The sequence below is a fragment of the Pongo pygmaeus genome, chromosome 3, assembly GCF_028885625.2.
Source record: "Pongo pygmaeus isolate AG05252 chromosome 3, NHGRI_mPonPyg2-v2.0_pri, whole genome shotgun sequence".
NCBI lineage: Eukaryota > Metazoa > Chordata > Mammalia > Primates > Hominidae > Pongo > Pongo pygmaeus.
The window spans coordinates 134754402-134777336 of record NC_072376.2 but is presented as its reverse complement, the minus strand read 5'-3'; the positions used below and the strand labels follow the sequence as shown (position 1 = coordinate 134777336).

Genomic DNA, 22935 nt, shown 5'->3' with positions numbered 1-22935 from the left:
AAATTATATACTATATACTAGGAATACCAAGTAACCTAAAAATTCATACGTTGAAGTCCTAACCCCTAAAATTCATATGCTGAAGTCCTAACCCCCAGTACCTCAGAATGTGACTATATTTGGAGATGGGGTCTTCAGAAGGGTAATTAAGTTAAAATGAAGTCATTAGGGTATGCTGTCCTAATCCAATATGACTGGACAGTATGATCTGGACACAGAGGTACACAAAGGAAAGACCACATGAAGACACTGGAAAACAACAGCCATCTACAAGCCAAGGAGAGAGGCCTAGAACACATCCTTCTCTCATAGCCCTCAGAAGGAACCAATCATGCCACCATCTTGTTGGAGGACTCTTAGACTCTAGAATTGTGAGAAAATACATTTCTGTTGCTTAAGCCACATTATCTGTGATGCTTTATTAAGGCAGCCCTAGCAAACTAGTAGAGTACTTTTCTAAGTTCTTCATCAAGACCTTTTACTTACCTTTATTATAGCACCTAATATTAGTCTTTTGGTTCTTTCTTCCCCACTAAAACTAGAAGATATATGTCTTTTATTTCTGAATTCCCATAGTCCCAACAATATCTGGCATATAGTAGGGGATCAATGAAGAAATCGTTGTTGATTAAATCCAAAAGAAAAAACAAATGAACCAACAAATACGCTCCTCATTCTAATCAATCTAATTCTAATCAATCAGAATTAGATACTAATTCTAATCAATCAGCTCCACCTTTGGAATGAACTTGCTTGTGGAGAAGCCACAAGCAAGTCATTATCTGGATCAAAATGTTTAGTGATATCTTCCTCTGCCATAATAAAATAGTTTATAAAAATTTTAAGCTAGTTTTTATTTAAAATTATATACATCTAAACACATCTAAAAGACTTATAAGAAATATAACATACTCAAGTACCTCTGCCTATCGGCCCATGGTCCATAATTAAAATCTGTTCCTTTACCACAAACTATATCCAGTCCCCAACATGGAGGCAAGTCTTGTAATTTGCAATCCTCACTGCTCATTTCTCCTTCAATATTTTCTTCTGTTTCTTCCGGAACAAGTCCTATATTCCAGAACATACAATATAAAGGCAGTTATTTAAAATGGCCATTAAAAAGTTTCCTTAGATCAGCAGTTCCAACATTTTTTGGTCTCAGGAAACCTTTATATTCTTAAAAATTATTGAGAACCTAAAAGAGGTTGTCCTCATATTGTATTATGTCTATCAAGAATTACTATGTTCAAAATTAAAATTCAGCAATTTAAAAAAATATTTTAAAAATAAACTCATGTTGACAAAATATTTAATGTAATTAAATATAACATGTAATATAAATATAATATAAAATTAAATGAAATTTTAATCTCATTTTTAATGAAGAATAACTATATTTTCTAAAACAAAATAATTTAGTGAGAGGTATTAGAGGTTTTTTTGGCAAATCTCTAATGTCTAGCTTAATAGAAAACAGGTGGATTCTCATAGCTGTTTTGGCATTCAATCTGTTACTGAAGGATTTGGAAAAGATCTGGCCTCATAAAGATATGTAGATAGAAAAGGGAGGAGTATTTTAATAGCTTTTTCAGATAATTTTTAATACTCTTCTTTGATACTACCCCAAAATTCAACAAATGGAAATTTCTTAAAGGTTAATTGCAATGTGGAATCTGAAGCCATATCACTAAACTTTTCATACCCTGTTATGTTAAAATCTACTGGTCTATCTTGCACTTTGAATACATTTATCTATGCATGACTTTTATAATATCATGCATTGGGAAATACGGGTTCACTGAGTAATGCAGATTTTTTCCAAATATTGACCAATTCCATTATTAAACATTTAAAAACATCACACTTGCTATATCATTGGTGGTCCCATCACAAAAGATGTTAACTATTGGGATGCTGTCAAGCTCATAACAGCAGACTCAAATTTTCCAAAGTTCTAATTTTCACAAGAAAGCTCAAATTACAGTTTGTCTCTAATTACTCTTTCAAATAAAACTGGCACTCCAGAAAAAAAAAAACGCAATTAGTGCAGCTTGCAACTTAATCATACAAGTGCTTTTCCTCAAGACACCAGAATATTTTGGTATGCAGCACAAGCGCTTTACGTGTACTTCCCATTTTCTCACACCAAATATTAAAAACACTTTAATTAAAGGTCAACATTTGACAAAATAAATAATTTCTATTGCTTAATCAAGGAAATTTTTATGTGATTTTGACATTTTGTTTTACCGTAAATGTGTAGCAGTTGAAAAATACAATGACTACTAATATAATTAGGAACCACTTCCTTGATTAGTGTTAAAGCAACAACAGTTTTACCCACCATTGCTCTGCACCATTAGCACAAATGTCAACATGGTGAAAAGGCAAATAACGTCTTAGTTTTACTTTCAAAATACTTTGACCTTAAATACTTTTATACTCTGAAAGGTATAAAAAGAGCAGAAGTATGAAAAAAGAGCTTAAAACCCAATGTTTAGATACTTTTAGAAAATGGAAGCCACCTGTCAAGAATTTTAACAAGATGGATTTCAATCCTCAAACTTTAAGTCTCAAATCTACTATACTAAGCTTCTAAGCTAAGATGAACTACCTTAACTATCACTACATTCTTTAAAGGTTTTCACTCGTGATCATTTGCATTCTCAATTTTTGAGGTTTATCTATGAAAATTGAATTTGAAAAAAATAATGTTCTCTTTTAATCTATAATACTAAACTAATATTCAAGTTTTGAGAAATGACACAGATATTTTCCAGATATTTTCACTCTTATCTACATTTACCATTTCCTGATGGCTAAGCAAGAAGATGTAAAATATTACTAGATACCAGCATTTCATAGAAAAAATACAGTTGTAGCTATGAAACATGCTTTAAAACAAAAACAGGCCAGGCACCATGGGCTCATGACTACAATCCCAGCACTTTGGGAGAATGAGGCAGGAGGATCACTTAAGGCCAGGAATTTGAGATCAGCCTGGGCAATATAGCAAAATACCATCTCTACAAAAACTTTAAAAATTAGTCAGGCATAGTGGCATATTCCTGTCATCTTAGTAACTCAGGAGGCTGAGGTAGGAGGACTGCTTGAGCCTGGAAGGTCAAGCGTATAGTGGACTGTGATTACGCCACTGCATTCCAGCCTGTGTGACAGAGTGAGACTCTGTCACTTTAAAAAAAACAGCAACAACAACAACAACAACAATACCTGGCTCATCCATGTAGTAGTAGATGTCAACATCATTTGACTGCATCACCACGAAACCTTCTCCCATTAATCTCGGTGGTCTATAAGAAGGTGGAGGGGAAAGCAAACTAAACAAATCTCCAGAATATAAAATTTTCAGTATCCTGGTTAATGCTGGCAATAGGTGAAAAGAAAAGGAAAAAAAACTAACAAGCACATAACAAGTAGCATCCTGAAAAGAAAGAAAAACACCTTTCCAATGAACAATCAACCTAAGAAATTGTTCCATGTTTTATTCTATGTTAGACTCAATAATAAAATGATACTAAAAATTTATCGGTAAATTACTTCAAGAAGAAAAAAAATTTGGTTTTAAACAGAAAAAATTTAGTTTTATATTTTTCATTTTCAGTTTTGAATAAGAGAAATCGATTTAAAACAAAGTTTAAATACAATGGAATGATGATCACTGGAATAAAATGATCATATTCTGCATTTACAACAAAATTAAAATTTGACCACTTTATATTAATAACGGAATAATAAGTATCATTTTATCTATCTGTATATTAAACTATAATCATTCAAAAACATTAAATAATAAAAAATGTTATCATTTTATCTTCTTATTACCTATTTCCATGAATATTTAATCAACTTGAAATAAATCTAGAGCAAACATCGTGAACTCTAACTCTGGAATGAACGTTTTTCTACCATCAATAATTTCCCAGAAACCATTAATCTTCGCTTGCTTTGATTAAACAACTTTTCTCTTTGTCATACATACATCACAATATCTTCTTGCATATCAAAATTAACTTCTCAATCATTAGATGATATTAAATGCAAAAACTTGCAATTTTTTTCTAAATATGTATTAAATCACAAAGGTTAATGTTTAATATCATCATGTAATCTCCACACTTAGTTTTAACAAGTGAAAAATACAATTTTAAATCTTTTTATACAAATTATTAACAGCAAGACACTTTTTCATCTTACTGTCCATAATTTTTCAAAAAAATCCTGATTTATTCAGTATTATACCTTTACTCATACACATTTGTGTGCACAGTCCACATTCCAGAAGATTCTTAACCAAGTCCATGATCTTGAAGAGGCCAGGTAGACCCACAGTCACCGTGATACTCAAAAAGGAAAAACCCTCTTTCTATCATTCTAGCCAAATCCTGGAAAATCGAATACCAGGCCAGCCAAGAGTTACAACTAAAAAGGAATAATCATGTTTCATATAAAACCTCATAAGGTACCTACACACAAAGATAAAAGCTGAGACACTGTACTGAAAACTCTCCATATGAACACTTAAGTTACATAAATTCAACCAGAGTATCCTTTACACACACAAAAATTGAGAAAAAACATAAAAATCACAAGAGCACATCTCCCACTCAGCATCCCACCACACTGAGTCTAGTGTACATCATTCCTATAATGAGTCTTATACACACAAGCAGCTACTTCACTGAAAGAAAAAAAAAGGAAAGCTAGATGGAAAACTGACAGTTTGGAACTTAAAGAAATGTCAAGTGGGTCTCAAAACTATACCATCTTAACTTCACCAAATTTTCCAAGAGTAATTTCAATTCAATTTTCAACTTTCAATAACTCAAAGTGGTATTCCACTGCAATGAATCTGTTCAATTTACTCTTTAGTCACATCTTCTAGAAACAAAAACCTACCTGTAATGTGTATCTCCTAACATACAAACAGGAACTAATTGCACAAAGTAAGTTTCCAAAATACAATTAGAAGGAGAAAAGGATAAAAAAATTATAGTTATAATCATGCAGAAAAATATTTAAAATTATCACTGGATAGCATATCCATTTATCCTATAAAGGACTACATTGTTAACTGCTTTAATAGAGAAATATACCTAATTTTTGTACAACTTGTAGCAAAAAAAAATTAAAAGGATGTTAAAGTTTCTAGCTGTATCTATATTACCTATAAGAAGTTTTTTATTATTTTTATAAGATTTTCTTACTCATCATTTTGAAGACCAACATATCTTGGACTAGGAACAAGCATGACTCGAACATTTTCAAGCTTTCCTTTCACAATATGCATGAATTGGTCAAGATGACTTGAAGGTGGTTTTGTAGTGTAAGTTAAGAAAGCATCATCAAAGTTGATGCACAGAGTTTGCGGCTGGTAGTGATTTCCAAAGGCCAAACGTCCCTTAAAAAAAAAAAAAAAAAAACAGATAAGAGACATTATATCATGCTATTCTGGCCATATTTCTTTCCTTAGCTAAACTAATAACAAACACTTTCAAACAACAGCTTAATGATTCCACTTTAGGACTATGTGCTATTTAAATTACTCCACTGGTCAATTTAAACCAGTACTTAAAAGAAAATTTAAGTACTTAAAGAAATTTAAACACAAATTTATCAGAAAATAGTATTTTAAAATAATTATTTCACTCACACTTTACAGAAATGGGAACTAAAAAAAACTCCACAAAATTATTTAATTTTCTTACATTAAAATCATATTTGCAAAAATTAAAAGTTCTACGTTACTACCCCATGAAACAGTAATTGTAGCAGAATTTACTTACTGTGCTCACATTGACCTTTATGACCGGAATAAGTGATCTCCATGAAGATGTGGGGTCTTGGGATTCTGTTTTTACTTTAACTCTAACAAGAAAAAATAAAACTGACATGAATAAGAAAAACTTAAATACCTGAGGACATAGTTCACTTCCTCACAATACCATACCTCACAGTATCAGTTTACCTTTCCAAATACATCTAATGACCACTTCAGTAAACAGAACAATGATCATCTGAAGGAATACTAATATTCCTACAGCTGTCTACTGGAGCACTCTTATATCAACTTTTAGATGGATAAGCTATTATAACAAAACTATGTTTTTAGAATAACAAGCTTTAATGACAAAACTATAAGGGATGATATGCTGTCATTACATCTACCATTTTGCCCATTATGTTACTATACGACATTTTATAAGACAGCCAAAGTTATTATTAAACATAAATGATTAAGGTACAAGTCACTTTGATGTTTGTCTACTGTTTTTAGCACTTCTAAAAACAATCCAGTTGCTCCTCTTCCTTCCCTCACCCAAATGCCTTGTGCCAAATTAATTTTCCCTTAATGAAATGAAAATGATAAGCCAAGAGTAAGAAAACTGGCCATATACAAAGTACACAAATGTTAAGAAATCAAAATTTCACAGCAATTCACTAAACAGATAGATAATATATAAATAAATAGGTGTGGGTATGTCCCAATAAAACTCTATATACAAAACAGGCAGTGGGCTAGACTTGTGCTATAGTATAGGTCTAAGTTTGCTGATCCTGTTCCAGAATAATTTTGTAGGTAGACCTACACACACAGATATGTATTTTTAAAAGCAGACCTACATATACAGATATGGAATAATCTTACAGAGAAACTGCTACATAAAAAGCAAATTACAGAACAATACACACGATATGAGGCACATATTCTAAACATATATGTTTAGAAACACAGAACAAAATCACGTATTTTATAAGCACCTTAAATATGTATGTATACGTTTATGTACATACATTCAAAAGGATAAAAACTAAATTGATAACAGTGGTTATTAATATGGAGAAAAGTAGGATTTGTGTGCAGGAGAATAGAACAGGACTTTTTTAGATTACATATTCTATATCATCTCAATTTCTAAAATAATTATATAATTATTTATGTTACTAAAAGTTTCAGTTAATTTGCAAAGAAATATTAGGCTCTGTTTAGGTGCATAGCCTCAATGATATTCTAATAAAGGCAAATGTTTAAATGCTAGAGATTAATAAAATTCAAGTATGATACTGAACCTTTCAATTTTCGATTGGGTTCTTGTTCTTCCATTTTCCCGTGTTTTATCATCATCTTTCTTAGGTGGAATTATTGTTGGCTCCAAACCAAACAACTCTTGAAGGCGTCCATAAAGATCCGAACGATTATAGACATGAAATTCAAAGTCATTGACTGTGATGTATAACCTGGTTTCTGCCTTTGGATCTAAAGACACCGATTACGAAAAAATTTTTAGTCAACTTTTTAAGAACTTCAAAGTTTTTACTCAAACATTTTTACACACCTAAAGTAATTCAATGTATTTTAAAATAGAATTCTATGATACAGAGAAGCATATTAATAAAATAAATATAAAACACTGGCCAAAAAAAGAAAAAACTTGATATTTCTGTTATATTTTAATTCAGCATTCTAAAAACAACTTTAATTTCTAGATTCCGGTTATATACTGAAAAAATTTAAAGATTTTTAGCTAAGAACAGTAAAGTACCACTTAAAGAGTAAAAGTACACCTTTACCCTAATATAGCCATAATTTTATACCAAAATATATGCAGTAAAATGTTTAAAGTATGATGCTTTATTTAACTATCATATTGGTATTTGAACTTTTGCATCACAGAAACTACAATTTTTCATAAATACTTATTTCCATAAACATACACAACACTAAAACATAGGTTTTATGAACTGTAGACTTCCATCTTCTCAAATAAAAGACAATTACATTAAGTAGAAATAGCAATAGTAATTAATGAACCCATTTAAAGTGATGGATGAGGCACTTGTTTCTACTCAGGAAATAATCTAAAACAACGCATCACACGTCAACCAGAGAGCGACAGAAAAAAGGTACCACAATCAATGCTTTCTTTTGTTACCAAATGAAAGAACTACCATGTTTTCTGAGACCTCTTTTTTATAACCTTTATCCATTTTTATCTCTATTGAACAAATTCAAACATTTATGGATATTTAAATGTCCACTTTATAACAGATGTTTTAGAAAACTATGGAGTTTACAAAACTCTGATTTTATCATCACTTGGTTGAAAAATCCTTTCTTTTCACCTAGTAATCTACTGTAATTTATAACTTTATTCCTATAGGAAAATAGATTTAAACTTACAAGTCTGAGCCAGCCAAAATTACTTTAGATTTCACTATTACTTCACTAGTATTTAGTCTTCTATTGTTTTGCTATCATTCTCTTGCCCCACATAGCTTTTCCCCTCTTCTATACTATATGATATACTCTTCCCTGATGAAGACTGGTGTAAATGGGCTAGTATTTGGCATCTGTAGAAATAATGAAATCAGAATATTAGGGGCAGATTTCATGTCTGGAAAAAGTATTCCAACAGCTAGAGCAGCTGTTCATTAGATAAGTTTGAACAAAGGCTAAGTTTTGTCATACAATAAAGTATTCTGAGAGAGTTTGAAATGGGCATTTTGCAGTTTCTCATGTGTGGTTTAGAAAGGCAGTATGCTAATGAGTCTCTAGACTGTGACTGTATAGTACCAGTTGTTAAACCAGCATTTTTACCTTTTTTTCTTAGCAACTGCTATGAATGTTTTTTGTTTTTTGTTTTTTTTTTTTGAGACAGAGTCTCCCTCTGTTGCCCAGGCTGGAGTGCAATGGCACGATCTCAGCTCACTGCAACCTGGCACCTCCCAAGTTCCACTAATTCTCCCACCTCAGCCTCCCGATGAGATGGGATTACAGGCACCTGCCATTATGCCTGGCTAATTTTTGTATTTTTAGTAGAGAAGCGGTTTCACCATGTTGTCCAGGCTGGTCTCAAGCTCCTGACTTCAGGTGATCTGCCTGCCTCAGCCTTCCAAAGTGCTGGGATTATAGGCGTGAGCCACCACACCCGGCCCTACAAACTTTTTTTCTTAGCAACTGCTATCAACTATCTAAAGAATAATTTTAGGTGGCATTTAAGTGAAGATATCTTACTTATACTGCAGAGATAGCTAAACTTATTCCTAAGAGCCACGTTCTTTTCAGTCTTGGCTTTTGACACATTCACTTAACTTTGAGCAGGCCCAATATTTCTGCCTTTGATTTCATTTATAAAGTCTATCTAGTTTGTTCCTTAGAGAGATTTACTTTAGGTGCATATTTTCCCCTACATGTCATGCTTCTATTAATCTTGCAGTCTATTTGTTAGATGATTTGCTCTTTTGACTAAACTTTTCTTTTTTAAAAACATATTTAGTTAACATAAGCCATATTGTTAACAAGATTACAGTGGAGCTGAAACAAAATTTTTTGTTTATATAGTTGGTTTATGATTTTGAAAGAAAAATGTACCTCTATGTGGATACTTACACTAGATGTTTTATTCTCAATTATTTTCAGTATTTAGGATATTTGTGTGAATAAATAAAGCTGTAGGGGGACAGTGAGGTTGGAAAGTAGAGAAGAAGGTCCATTTGAACTAGTATCCCATGCTATTAACCCTAGAATTTTGTTCCAAAGAACAAAACTTGGAAAAAACTGATCTTCTCAAAACCCCTCATCGACTTGGAAATAACTAATACTTTAAAAACCTCTCATTTTGCTGATTAAGAAAGAGAAATTCCTGTGATTGTAACTTGTAGAGTCAGAGCAAAAATCTACATCTGCTAACTTCTAGTCCAGTGCTCCTTGTATTATAAAGCCGCCTCGTCAACTGGGGCCCAAATAAGTCCTTGGAAATTCTTATCATAAATATTGATTGCAGCTTGAGGAAAGGATGGACACCTGCAGTATCCAGAGGCAACTGACAGTTTAAAGCTATAAGCCTAATGACACTGACCACTTTAGAATTTTCTGATTTTAGAAATTCTCTAATTCTACAATTTCTAGAGTGCAGAATGTAAATCTTAAATTGTTTAAGCTTTTTTTTTTTTTGAGACAGGGTCTCGCTCTGTCCCCCAGTGTGGCATGCAGTGGTGCAATCATGGCTCACTGCAGCCTCAACCTCCATGGCTCAAGCGATCCTCCCACCTCAGCCTCCCAAGTAGCTGGGACCCCAGGCACATGTCACCATGTCTGGCTAATTTTTGTATTTTCTGTAGAAACAGGGTTTCACTATGTTATCCGGGTTGGTCTCAAACTTCTGGGCTCAAGCAATCCTCCCACTTAGGCCTTCCAAAGCTCTGGGATTACCAGTGTGAGCTACTGCAACCAACCCAGCTTTTTTTCTTTTTGAGAAAAGTAGTTACTTCATTTGATCATGAAATACTACATCTCATTAAAATGAATTGCTCCTCACCAGAATACACGTATGAAGTCAAGAATAACTGACCCAAGTGTCTTTCACGAAAGAAGTGGTTTTTGATAAAAATTTTTAACAGGTATTTATTTGGCATTCACTTTATTAATCATTGTGTTAAGCTGGGAGGGGGATTTAAAAAAAGAAAGAGGGAAATGAGTGCCACTTGAATCGATTTGGTGGAGCAGATGCATACAAACAATTACAATTAAAGGAGAAAGGGAGCAGTGAATGTGAATGGAGGAAAAATACTGAGAACTTCTAACTTTGATACAGAACATTTGGTATGGTCCCAACAGGGTCATGGTTTGACAATAAAGTTCTGCCCATTTGTCAGGAAGTAGAATGGTAGATGGAGGGCTCCTGTGAATGCCTTATTCCTCAAGGAGCATGCATGATGATGAGTGAGGAGGATTATGTCAGACAGATGTGGAGGGGAGGGGAGCTCACATGGAATAACTGATTAGACCAATGGCACTGAGGTTAGAAAATGTGTGTGTTTAGAAATTCAATTTGGTGGTAAATTTAAGGTAACGGGGTAATAGGGGATGATTTGGAAACTGTGTATGGAGGACCCTGAATACCTGGCAGGCACAGTCAATAAACTCAGGGGAGGGCAGCGGAGTGCCATAAACTCCGCTTCTTTGAAAGGACATAGCAAAATGTAGTCACTACTTCAGATTCATACACCTCAGGTTAACAGAAATATCTTAAATACTGGCCTTCCCTTGACTGGCTTTCCCCATAATTTCTGTCAATGTCTTGAATTCTTTTTGTCACTCTTTTAATATTAGCATACTGCTGTCTCTCTGTATGCTCTCTGTAATTGCCCATAATCTAGAACAGAAATATTATAATTTTTGGATATTCTGTATTCTTAACATTTAAGAATATTTAAATTGTTTTTGGCTTAAGTGTTCTTTTTTAAATTTTGTGTGTGCCAATGATTTCCAATAGAAAAAAAGATTCCACACCTCTATTTTATAGTGATGTTAGAGGTTGGTAGATGTTATCAATTATTACTTTTGCAATTACTAATAATTTGCTCATACTTTTACCTACAATATGACATTTAATTCTCATCAAGAGGAGCACAACATTGGTGAAGAGTCAATTAAGTTTTTCTTCCCTGTGCTTTTGTAAAGGAAATTCTCTAGTATGGAGGATGACATTCTTAACAACATACTCAATGTCCTTCAAAAGTAAAGACATGATGTCAAATAGTAATGCAGGAATAAATAATTTGGTTTGAGTACATTATCAGTCTACCATTACTCAGGGACAGAATTTAGACTATAGTAGATAGAGGAATGAATAGGCCGCAAATGAAGCTTTTGATAAAAGTGTAACAAGATTAGCAGCTTATACAATCATTATATATAATATTAAAACAGATTATGTTCACTAACAAGACCTTATAATCAGTATTTCCTTCTGATTAAGGGCAGATCCATATGCTTGGCAGTTAACCAAGAAGGAAGTTGATGTTTCTTGGTGGAAAAATTAGAAGCCTAATTGGGACATATGCCTGAATAGACAGATGTGCATTCAGCCTTCCAAGGAGATGGACCAAAGTCTGTCTGTAGGTAGGACCAAGATTTTTATTACTCAGTTTTTGAATTGCTCTATCAGGAAAAAAGAGGCGTGTTCAAGTGCTCAAATTCTGTGCCAGGAGCACATTTAGATCTGTCAGTTGTCCAGTGTAGCTCTTTAAAAAAAAAAAGAATATATCTAATTTGTTTATCATAGGATGTTTGTAAATACTCCCTAGATTATAAAATTAGTGATCTGCTTTATAGATGATTGTCAGCTAAAGATCAATTATATCTGTCAAAAATCTTTATTTTGTTTTTAGGATAAAGACTGTCTTTTGGAAAATAAACTGTAAGACCAGTTGCCTCTTAACAGGCAATGATATATCACAATGTTTAAATGAATATGGATCTGAATAAATAGTCATGCTTTCTTCTTAACCACAAGAAATTCTTATATCAAGAAGTGAAAGAATGACGGTAAAGTATGTCCCTTTCTCTTATTTTATTACTTAGAGGTTTTAGCCTACTATAATCTATTAGTGTAATTTAAAACCGGTTACATCTAAACCTTGTTAAATAAATTACATAAATAGAAAACCCTGAGCAGTTTTTAAAAGGTCAGTAGACTGTTTGTCTTTGTATTGATTCTAAGAATTATAAGGCCTTGGCAGCACTTCTGCACCTTGCCTTTTTTACTACAAATAGCATGTGTCCCAATTACATAATTAAATACGTATCTTTTTTCTAATTTCTCTTTGGAAAACAAGGAGTCTCAATTAGCTGTTTGTTCAGAAGACTTAAGCAGTTCTACAAAATGCATTTACTTTTACTTTTGTTTTGTGAAGAGTTTAGTATCTGGGTTCCAATCTACATCTTGCTGGTTGTGTAATCTTGGGCTCCAATCACTAGAGTTGTCGTGAGGATTAAATAAAATTATGTGCATAGAGTGCCTAGAACAGTACCTGGAACACAGCAAGAGTGCAATAGAGCTGAGCTGCCTTTATCATTATTCTGAACATTATATCACATTCTGAAAGATTATCTTAAAAGAATAATTTGAAAACAAATACATAATTTACATGACTAGTAAGAATTTGACCTTCAAAGAGAAAAAAACTAGTATTTATTTTGTATAGCAATCCTACAGGTAAGTAGAGGTGTTCTCATTTTATAGATGAAAAAAATAAGGCTCAGAGTGGTTAAAATTCTTGCCTTAAGTCACAATATTAGTAAATGACGTTACAGGGATCACATCCTATATTCTTTCTACTATGTATTTACCTCCTTTGTCCAGTTCCTGAAGAATCCAATGCAGCCATTCTCAACATATTAGGTTTTTTAAAAGAAGCCGTGTGTGTGTGTGTGTGTGTGTACGTGCACGTGTATATGAGAGATGGATGCCTTTGAAAGAAGTGCCTGTCTTTTGGAGGGATACTTGTTTGTGAGAGGACATGCTCACTGCTGGGGATATGCCTCTGTTGATCTGGAATGGTACCCCTGTCTGTATGTGGGGGGCAGGGAGGATACCTTGCATGTAGCCTCTGTGTGAGTATTTATCTCTGTGAGGGGGATACAGTGGGTGTACTAGCACTTGTGTGGGCATGCATGTGTGAGTGTGCATGTATGTGCTCATCTTTGAAAATGTTTCTCTGTACATAAGTGTACCTATATGTGCATGCCCATTTCTGTATGCATATATATGCCTCTCTATATGTGTCCTTTTCACTGTGTTTCTGTTCTATGGGTGTGCTTTTAGGCAACCTGTCTCTTTGTATCTAAGTGTGTAATACTGGGGTACAGGTACGGAGGATGAAAGGAGTGTTGCCACATAAAATACTCCTGAGGATGGTAGAAGGCTAGGAATATTAACAAAAAAGATCTTGGACAGAAGCCTTGAAGAAAATACAGACCATGTAAGCATGGAGATCAGCCCACGCTTGGAGATCTGGTTTACTGTTTAATCATACAGGTCTTTGGCTGGAATATTATTAATGCAGGTGAACTAAATAGAAACAAGAGAACAAATAAAGGTGGGATGTGAACTGAGCTAAATGTTTCTCTTTTAAAATATGAGACCAAGCAGTGCTTTTATTTATTTATTTATTTATTTATTTATTTACTTATTTATTTTTTAGAGAAAAGGTCTTCCTCTGCCACCCAGGCTGGAGTGCAGTGGTGTGACCATAGCTTACTGTAACTCAGCCTGAGGCATGTTCCCACCTCAGGCCAAATAGCTAAGCCTACTGGCATATACTACCACACCCAGCTCATTTTTTAAAATTTTTGTAGAGACATGGTCTTGCTAATGTTGTATAAGCTGGTCTCAAACTCCTGGCTCAAGCGATCCTCCCACCTCAGCCTCCCAAAACACAGGGATTACAAGCATGAGCCAACATGCCTTGCCTCAAAAGGTGCTTTTTAAATGCTTACAGACTTGCTATTTGTTCAATACTTTTCTAAGGTGATTTTTGGAAGGAAAACAGTGATTTAGGCATTTTGTTCAACCTTAAAATTTTTAAACCTATTTATTATTTTTATTTAATAATTTAAGAATTATTTATTCAACATCTTCTATGTACTAGTCACTGTTTTAGGCACCAGAGATATGACAGTGACCATAGGAAAAATTATTCACTAATGCAGAAGGGTGGATTCTGGTTGCAGAGGTGAAAATAAATAATAAAATAATAAATGAGATAATAGCGGGGGAATAAAAGCTGAAAAACAGGATAAGGAATGTTGAGGAGGATCTTACAATATTTTAGTATTCAGTATTTAGTGTTTATCAGTGTTGTCAACATATGTTCAGAAATTAATATCTTTCTCTTTATGCCTTGGTGTCTCCAATTAATGAAGCCATATCTTATCATAGCTGTTACAATGAAAGGAGAGAATCTGTTGTCCATGCCCAGCAAGTTAGAGGTGGATTTGAGAGTAATCCTGTTTTCATTTTTATACAGTCACCGTTTGTTTATTCATCACTGCTGATCCAATTAGGGGCAGGTCCAGGCTCTTAATTTCCCTCATTGCTGCTTCTGCAGCTCACCAACTAGCCTTTAAAGTGTATGCCTAATAATCAGGACATCTGTATGCAGGTATCATTAGTAAACTATTGCTTATGTAAATTTGAAAACAAATAATTTAAAAGAGTTTCCTGGTAAATTTTGACTGAGTTGTTTATAACCTTGAAGAATCTCATAAGAATTAATTTCTACTGGTATAGGTCTATCTGGGAATAGAAACATATTGTATTTTAGATTTATTATGCCTCCACATGTTAGATTTTCAAGCATTCTATAAGATGTTTCTCAATGTTTTGTTTTACTTAGAAGTATGACTAGGAGAAAGATACTCTGTTACTCTTTTATACAAATGAGTTCTTCTATGTACTAAGCATTTTTCTAGACACCAAGTATACAATACAGAATAAAACAAGTCCCACCCTTTACAGAGTTTGCTTCATTCAAGTTAGGTAGATTCTATTAATAAGCAAGTAAATATATATACAGCATCAAGGAATGCATGAGAAAAATACAGCATTGAAGAAAATAAAAGCAAGGTTAGTGGAACAGAGGGTGCTAGTTTGTGGGGGAGGGTGCTGCTTTACAAAAGTACTCAAGAAAAGCTTCACTGATAGAGGATAGTTAACCAGAACCACCAAGCAAATAAGGGAATGAATACTGTGAATACCCAGAGGCCAGCATTTCCTGGTGGCTCTGCTGCAGTTTCATCACCAACACTAACAGGCCAGTTTATCTGCAGTGGGGTGGAAGGTAAGATGATCAGAAGGTAGAAGGAATTTTATAGAATATTTATAGGGATATAATATAGGATTTTACAGGCTATTTATAGGAAGTTTGTAGGATTCTGTAGGTCACTTACAAGACCTTGGTGTTGTTCTGAGTGAGATGGGAAGCCACGGGAAAATTTGGGAAGAGAGAGGAATAAAATGATCTTACATTTTTAAAAGATCTGAGCAGTGTATTAAGAGCAGGTTGAGGAACAAGTGCACAGAAGCAGGGAGGCTAGTTAAGAGACTATAAGATAAAACAGGTGGAAGATGATGGTGACTTGGGCCAGTGTGGGGAGAAGTAGTTGGATTCTGGATGTAGGATGAAAGGAAAGCTGACAAGATTTGATGATGACCTCTGGGACACAAAAGACAGCAGTCAAGATTTTTGGCCTGAGCAATAGAAAAGATAGACTTGCTGTTGATAAGATGGAAAATACTGTGGGGTAGGTTTGGGTGGGAAGATCAGATGTTTGGTTGGATATTTCAAGTGTAAGAAACCTGTTACACATAAAATTGGAGACGCTGAGTAGGCTGCTAGATATTTGACCCTAGTGGTCTGAGAAGAGATAGAGGATGATGACTGAGGAAAGGTTTAACGCTAGTGAATGACAGAGTTTAATGTGTTTAAAACTGGGTTTATTACTATCAAATCTCAGAATATTTCATAGACATTAAAACACCAGTGTGTTTCCTAGAGTCTGTTTAAGATTTAAACTACAGCAAGTAAAGGTGATGAAGTGCTTGATATAACAGTTTAGGGATTATTTTAGCTGTTAGTCATGTGATAAATCTGAGGAAATAGGAGGGAACACAGGCCAAAGAACTATGGTAAAATATTAGGAAAATTACATCTTCTAAATATTTGTTTTTTGAAGGATTGGGCCTTTATCATTTTTTTATCAATTATCCTAAGAAGTCATAAGAGAAAAAACCTACACTGGAGCAGAAGCAAAAGAATTTACCTGAAAAATTGTTTAACAAGTAAATTACTCATAAATGTATTACTATATGGAAGATACTATGAAGTGAAAGTGAATGTTGCTGATTCATTTTCCTTAGTTTATTTTTAAAATATGAGTGGTAGTCTACTTTTAATTTGTTGGTTTAAAATTTACCTTTGTTTGGAGTATTTTGTATTTTATATATATTTTTACAAATAATTCAAATTATTAATTTTGGTAAAATGTGATGCCTTACTGAAGAGTATATACCTCTCATTTAAATCACAGCTAATGCTACAAAAGTTAATAATAATTCTCTTCACTCATTTTTTAAAATTAAACTTTTCTTTTTCTTTTTTTTTTTTTGAGACAGAGTATTGCTCTGTTGCCCAGGCTGGAGTACAGTGGCACGATCTTGGCTCACTGCAACCTCCGCCTCCTGGGTTCAAGCAATTCTCCTGCCTCAGCCTCCTGAATAGCTGGGATTACAGGTGCCCGCCACCACGCCCAGCTAATTTTTTGTATTTTTAGTAGAGACAGGGTTTCATCATGTTGGCCAGGCTGGTCTCGAACTCCTGACCTCAGGTGATCCACCTGCCTTGGCCTCCCAAAGTGCTGGGATTACAGATATGAGCCACCATGACCAGCGTAAAAATTAAACTTTTCTAACTGGTCATATCTAATTTTAATTAGTTTTCATAAAATCCTGATTATATGACTGAACATTTTAAACACATAAAAAATGAAAACTCACCATGTTGCTTCTGTTTTGGGTTATACATTTTCCACCACCGAAAAATGATGAATCCATCTTGAATCCTAAGAAAGGGAAATTACAAAATTAGAATTTAAGTAACAATTTACTTAACTCATTTCTTAGTTATTCCAAAAGGAAGGCAATTGATAATGAACAAGGAAATACAAGAAATCCTCAAAAGAACACTGGCATACACAAACACACATCTTTTCGTGAACAAACACTTATAAAGTATGTTTCACGATCTTCTAGTTAAAAAAGGAAAAGACTGCATAGCTAAAGATTCTTGATGAATAAAAATTGCATATATTTATCATATACAACATGTTTTGAAATATCATATTCTTCTAATTAATGGTCACAGGAAAATGAAGTGCTAACAGAAATGTTTTCCTTTTTAAATGATATTTTTTAAAATAAAAAATTAGATACCTAGGTCTACAGGAGAGAGGGAAAAAAATTATGTAACAATAAGCCAAATCTTGAAAGAGGGATGTTAGCACACAAAAGGGAAACTTCTAAGGACGTTCCTTCATTTCTCATAAATAACCTATCATCTCATGCCCCAAAAGGATAGACTTACAGTCTCTGCACTTTTTTATTATTATTATTATTATTATTATTATACTTTAGGTTTTATAGTACATGTGCGCAATGTGCAGGTAAGTTACATATGTATACATGTGCCATGCTGGTGCGCTGCACCCACTAACTCGTCATCTAGCATTAGGTATATCTCCCAATGCTATCCCTCCCCCCTCCCCCCACCCGACAACAGTCCCCAAAGTGTGATGTTCCCCTTCCTGTGTCCATGTGTTCTCATTGTTCAATTCCCACCTATGAGTGAGAATATGCGGTGTTTGGTTTGTTGTTTTTGCGATAGTTTACTGAGAATGATGATTTCCAATTTCATCCATGTCCCTACAAAGGACATGAACTCATCATTTTTTATGGCTGCATAGTATTCTATGGTGTATATGTGCCACATTTTCTTAATCCAGTCTATCATTGTTGGACACGTATGTTTATTGCGGCATTATTCACAATAGCAAAGACTTGGAACCAACCCAAATGTCTCTGCACTTTTTATTTTTCACTTTTGATTTGGAAATAATTCTAGACTAGCACAGAAGTTGTCTCCTATAGTATTAAGTGAGGTGTGAGCATTGCCAAACTCTAGCACCTCTCAATTAATTCAAAACTTTTGAATTCTACCTAAGTCACAAATTTGAAGAAAATCACAAAAATAGAGTAGGCTTTTCTTTCAAGACTTACAGAAGAAGGAACATTTCAATCATATCCTTATTATATTCATATCTGTGTTTCCTTCTTTGAATAAAATTCAGAGTTTCTAACAAATGCTAAACAATTCTATAAACTTATTATCTCTAATAAGGAGCTAATGGATGACAGCTACCAACATCTCTAAACCTTGCTGTATATAATGAACGACTACTATGAATTCTGCGATATAAAATGGTCAGGCAATTTAAAGGTTCACTTTTTCATCTAGAAATGAAAGATTATTCATTTCTATAAACAGCTATTTTTATATTCTGCTAAATTAATCCACTGACAAAATGTTTTAAAACATCAATTCACCAAGTATGATTTACTGGAAAAAAAATTTGATTTAGTTTTATTTGAAGAAGCAAGTCACATTCAATAAAATATCATAAAACATTTTAACAATATTTTTAAAGTATGTTTAACATGGTTCCTTTTTAATTTTTTAATTTTGTTACCTAATAGACATGTCTTCTGTAATGTAATAGATTTCACGAACCATGACTTTTCCAGAAAGAACAGAGAAAGAGAAGGAACCTGTTATAGGAAGGAAAAAACAGCAGTTAATGTAACTGTTTTAACAGACAGTAGGGCCCTTAAAGTTTAAAATAACATTAGCACTAAATTTATTCAATAAGCATCTCTTCTCACTCTCTTCCTGATACCCTTACAGCCTTACTGATTTTCCATCATTCTTTCCCCAATAAAACAAAAAGTGCCATACATATCATCACTATGAAGTAAGCTACTAAATAACCTGAAAAGGATATTAGTTTAAGTAACTGCTTCATATGGATAATTTCCTTAATTATGCACTGCCATTAAATAAACCCAAAGTAGTGATTAATTTACCATTTTTCTTTAGAAACTTGAGTGACTGCAGGAACCAGCCATTGCCTCAAATTAATGGAAGACGATTTATGTTTCAAAGAAGTTTTATGTCGACTAAGAGGTACTCAATTATAAGGCAGGTTAGAATGGTTCTCTCCAGTCATCTCTCCCCATCCCTTTCTCCCACTGGTTTAGGGCTTTCAAAGCACATAGCTTCCTAATACACCCTCCTATCTACCTGCAAATTTCCTACTTTTAAGTAGTCAAAAATTTAATTAATAAAGCAGGCCATAAAATGAAACATACAAGATGATTCTAACTTACATATTTTTAAAGTATGGGTTACTTTAAAAATAACCAAAACTACATTGAACATTAAAAACTTTCTTTGAATTGTGGACTCTCAAGAAATTTCTATTTCCACATTTTATACACATCCAAGTTTTTCAAACTCTTTTAATGAGCATCTTTTATAAGTTAAAAAAAAGTCAAAAAGTTACTACAGAAACACTTAAAGAAGTAATAAATAATGGGGTAAAGGACATAACCAAGTGGATATTATCATGAAGTAATGGAGTGCTGTGTGAGAGAAATTCCAGTTAGATTATTTTAACTATCATGAAACAAAGGTAAATTTCTAATGCTACTATCTGTTCATTAAATATAAATTTATAATATACATCTGCTATGGTTGAATGTTTGTTCCCTCTAAAACTCACGTTGAAACTTAATTCTCATTTTAACAGTGTTAGAAGGGTGGGAAATCTGACTACAGTATTTGAGATGTGAGACATTTGGGAAGTACTCAGGATTAAATGAGGCCATGATGTTGGGACATCAGTGGCTTTACAAGAGGAAAAAGAGACCTGAGCAAGCAAGCTCAGCCCCCTCACCATGTGACACCCTGTGCCACCTCAAGCCTCTGCAGAGTCCCCACTGGCAAGAAGGTCCTCACCAGACACACCCCCTCAACTTTGGACTTCCCAGCCTCCAGAACTATCAGACATAAATTGCTTCTCTTTATAAATGACCTAGTCTCAGGTATTCAGTTATAGCAACAAAAAATGGTAAGACAACATCTCAAGATTATAAGGAAGAAAAAAATTCAGGGTTAACTCAAACTCACCAATATGGATATAGCCATGCTTGTATAATCTGTTAAGAACTAGTGTTAAAATAAGACCAACATTCCGGGAATTATAATATGTGAGGTAAATAATCCATCCACAGGACAAAATGGTAGCTGTTGGGAGGAAAAAAATCAGAAATAATAGGATTTACTTCTACACAGTAATGTGTCCTCTTACAATTTAATACTTGGAATTTTAAAACCAGAAGTTGATTATACTTTATCCAGCTTTCTTCCTCTTCATCATTCATTATCCAGAAAAGCGTAAATTCCAATCAGATCTATTAGAGCAATGTTTCAAGTATGCCTGCTTTCCTTTCTGTTTACTTTATCACTGCTTTGTACTGTTTTAGTTAATAAACATTATGTAAAGACATCCTAGGAGAAGAAAGGCCATATTTCTGAATATTCTGAAACAAATTCACCTTTATTAGGCCAAAAACTCATCTCATACACAAGTTCATTCCCAAGTTATTTCCTGAAACAAGCTATAACCACTTGTAAAGGAAGAAAAGTAATGATTTTTAAAATCTCTGCTTTAAAAAAAAACCTTCTGCTTTTTAAAGCTGTGCTTTAAGTAAAAGAAGTTGGAATTTAGTATAAAGGCATATCAAATAGGCCACCTGTAACTAGATATTTTGCTGTAATGGGTAAGACAATAAGTTATGATGTCATTGAATATGCTACAGTAAATGAAATTCTAAATTTATTTTTTAATGAAAGTATACAGTTACTTATAAAATTCATATTCTCAAAAAATCTAGTTCATGAATATACAAAAGGCAAAACACAGGAAAACATTGTTTTGATAATAAATTTGCTCTTATCCTTTTCAAAAGTATTACTTCTAAATTATGAGAAAATTATATAAAGCAACTTAACCTGTATAACCCTTCAGTAACATCATATTAAGTCCTTAACTTTTAAACAATTACGTATTATGGATAAAGCAAAGCAATCACTGAGAGTCAACATAAAATACAATTTCCAGGGCAGCTTAGATTGATGGTAATAGCTTTGACGTAGCAAGTGCTATGATTTGCCACTAAAAAAAAAAAAAATTCTAGAAAAAATATTTTGAAGTTATTTTGATGATACGCCATTATATCTCAAGTTTAAAGCCATTTTGTACAAATTTTTACTATAAATCATTGTGTCAACAGTAGGTTGTTATATGAGTCCTTCAGAATGGCAACAGGCATTTGCTGGAAAATATGCTTTTAATATTAAAAAAGCCAGGAATCATAGTCTTTTCATTATATCATGCCCCCCTACTCTCATAGTAAAACAGAAGGATTAAACAATTGCTCAATGTTTCTCTGCTTGTTATTGTTGCTGTTTTTTTCTTAAAGAAAGGAGGTGTTTATAACAGGAACAAGTCTGAAAAATTCTAGGTGACAGGAAAGGGAACAGACACTTCATCTCTACTTATATTCCTACCCACATCCTTGGGTGTCATGAAAGAAGCATAAGCATCCCCTCAGAAAAAAAAAAAAAATACCTGTGTAACCCATATAAATTACTTAATCTTTATGGGCCTCAATTCCCCAACAGGGAATTAAAAGGAAAAGAATAAAAACCTACCTTCATAAAGCTACTCTGAGCATTAAGTGAGACAACATATGTACAAGCTGGTATCTAGCACACAGAAGGTGCTCAACATATTATCATTACCCTTTGTTTTCTCTCTTACCCTTCCTAATTTCCTCTGTTTCCAATTCTTATGCCAAAATTAAAGTCAAATACCATTCTCCCATGAAAACTTCCAGAGCAGAAACAGCCTACAATAATTTCTCCCTTCCCTGTATTATTTTTGTATTTCCCCCTCTCATTCATTCATATTCATTCATTCATTCACTCATATTTTCTTTCTCCCTCTGCTAGTTTAAGCTATTTGTATATACCTAGAAAACTTCTAGATTATACCAAAAAATTATTAATAGCAGATCTCACTGCCAAGTGCACAAGGAATGAGGAAAGAGATTAAAAGATTAGGCATATAATTCTATTTTACTGTAAAAATAGAATTATTTTTACAGTAAAATTATATTTGAGGATTTATTATTTCTGTAACAAAACCAAAGTGTTTGTGTGTGTGTTGAGTCGAGAAGTAGGGGAGGTGACCTGAAACCAGAAAGATAAGCTAAGTGCAATGTTGTTCTTCTCTTTCCACTTCCCCTAAGTCAGATGAGAATGCAGCCTAAGAAAAAGTAGAGCATTTCAGAGCAGTTTCCAGAACAAATGTTCAAGAAATATAAATAACAATCTTCCTTCCTAAAAATAAATAAATGGTAGTGTTAATGTTCCAACTTCAGTCAACCA

The 22935-nt window shown here is 33.5% G+C and overlaps 1 protein-coding gene across 26 annotated transcripts in view; it reads right to left on the bottom strand.

The window, feature by feature from the left end:
* The window catches only part of BLTP1 (bridge-like lipid transfer protein family member 1), a 215674-nt gene that overhangs the window by 171939 nt on the left and 20800 nt on the right, over positions 1–22935 (bottom strand). For all 26 annotated transcript variants that reach the window (XM_063664090.1, XM_063664083.1, XM_063664080.1 and 23 more), the window contains 8 exons: positions 20611–20727; positions 19112–19190; positions 17364–17428; positions 7093–7279; positions 5808–5889; positions 5229–5422; positions 3235–3314; positions 921–1071 (listed from right to left, as the gene is read on the bottom strand). In XM_063664090.1, the coding sequence (XP_063520160.1) occupies positions 921–1071; positions 3235–3314; positions 5229–5422; positions 5808–5889; positions 7093–7279; positions 17364–17428; positions 19112–19190; positions 20611–20727 (955 nt within the window). The remainder of the gene's footprint in view (positions 1–920; positions 1072–3234; positions 3315–5228; positions 5423–5807; positions 5890–7092; positions 7280–17363; positions 17429–19111; positions 19191–20610; positions 20728–22935) is intronic.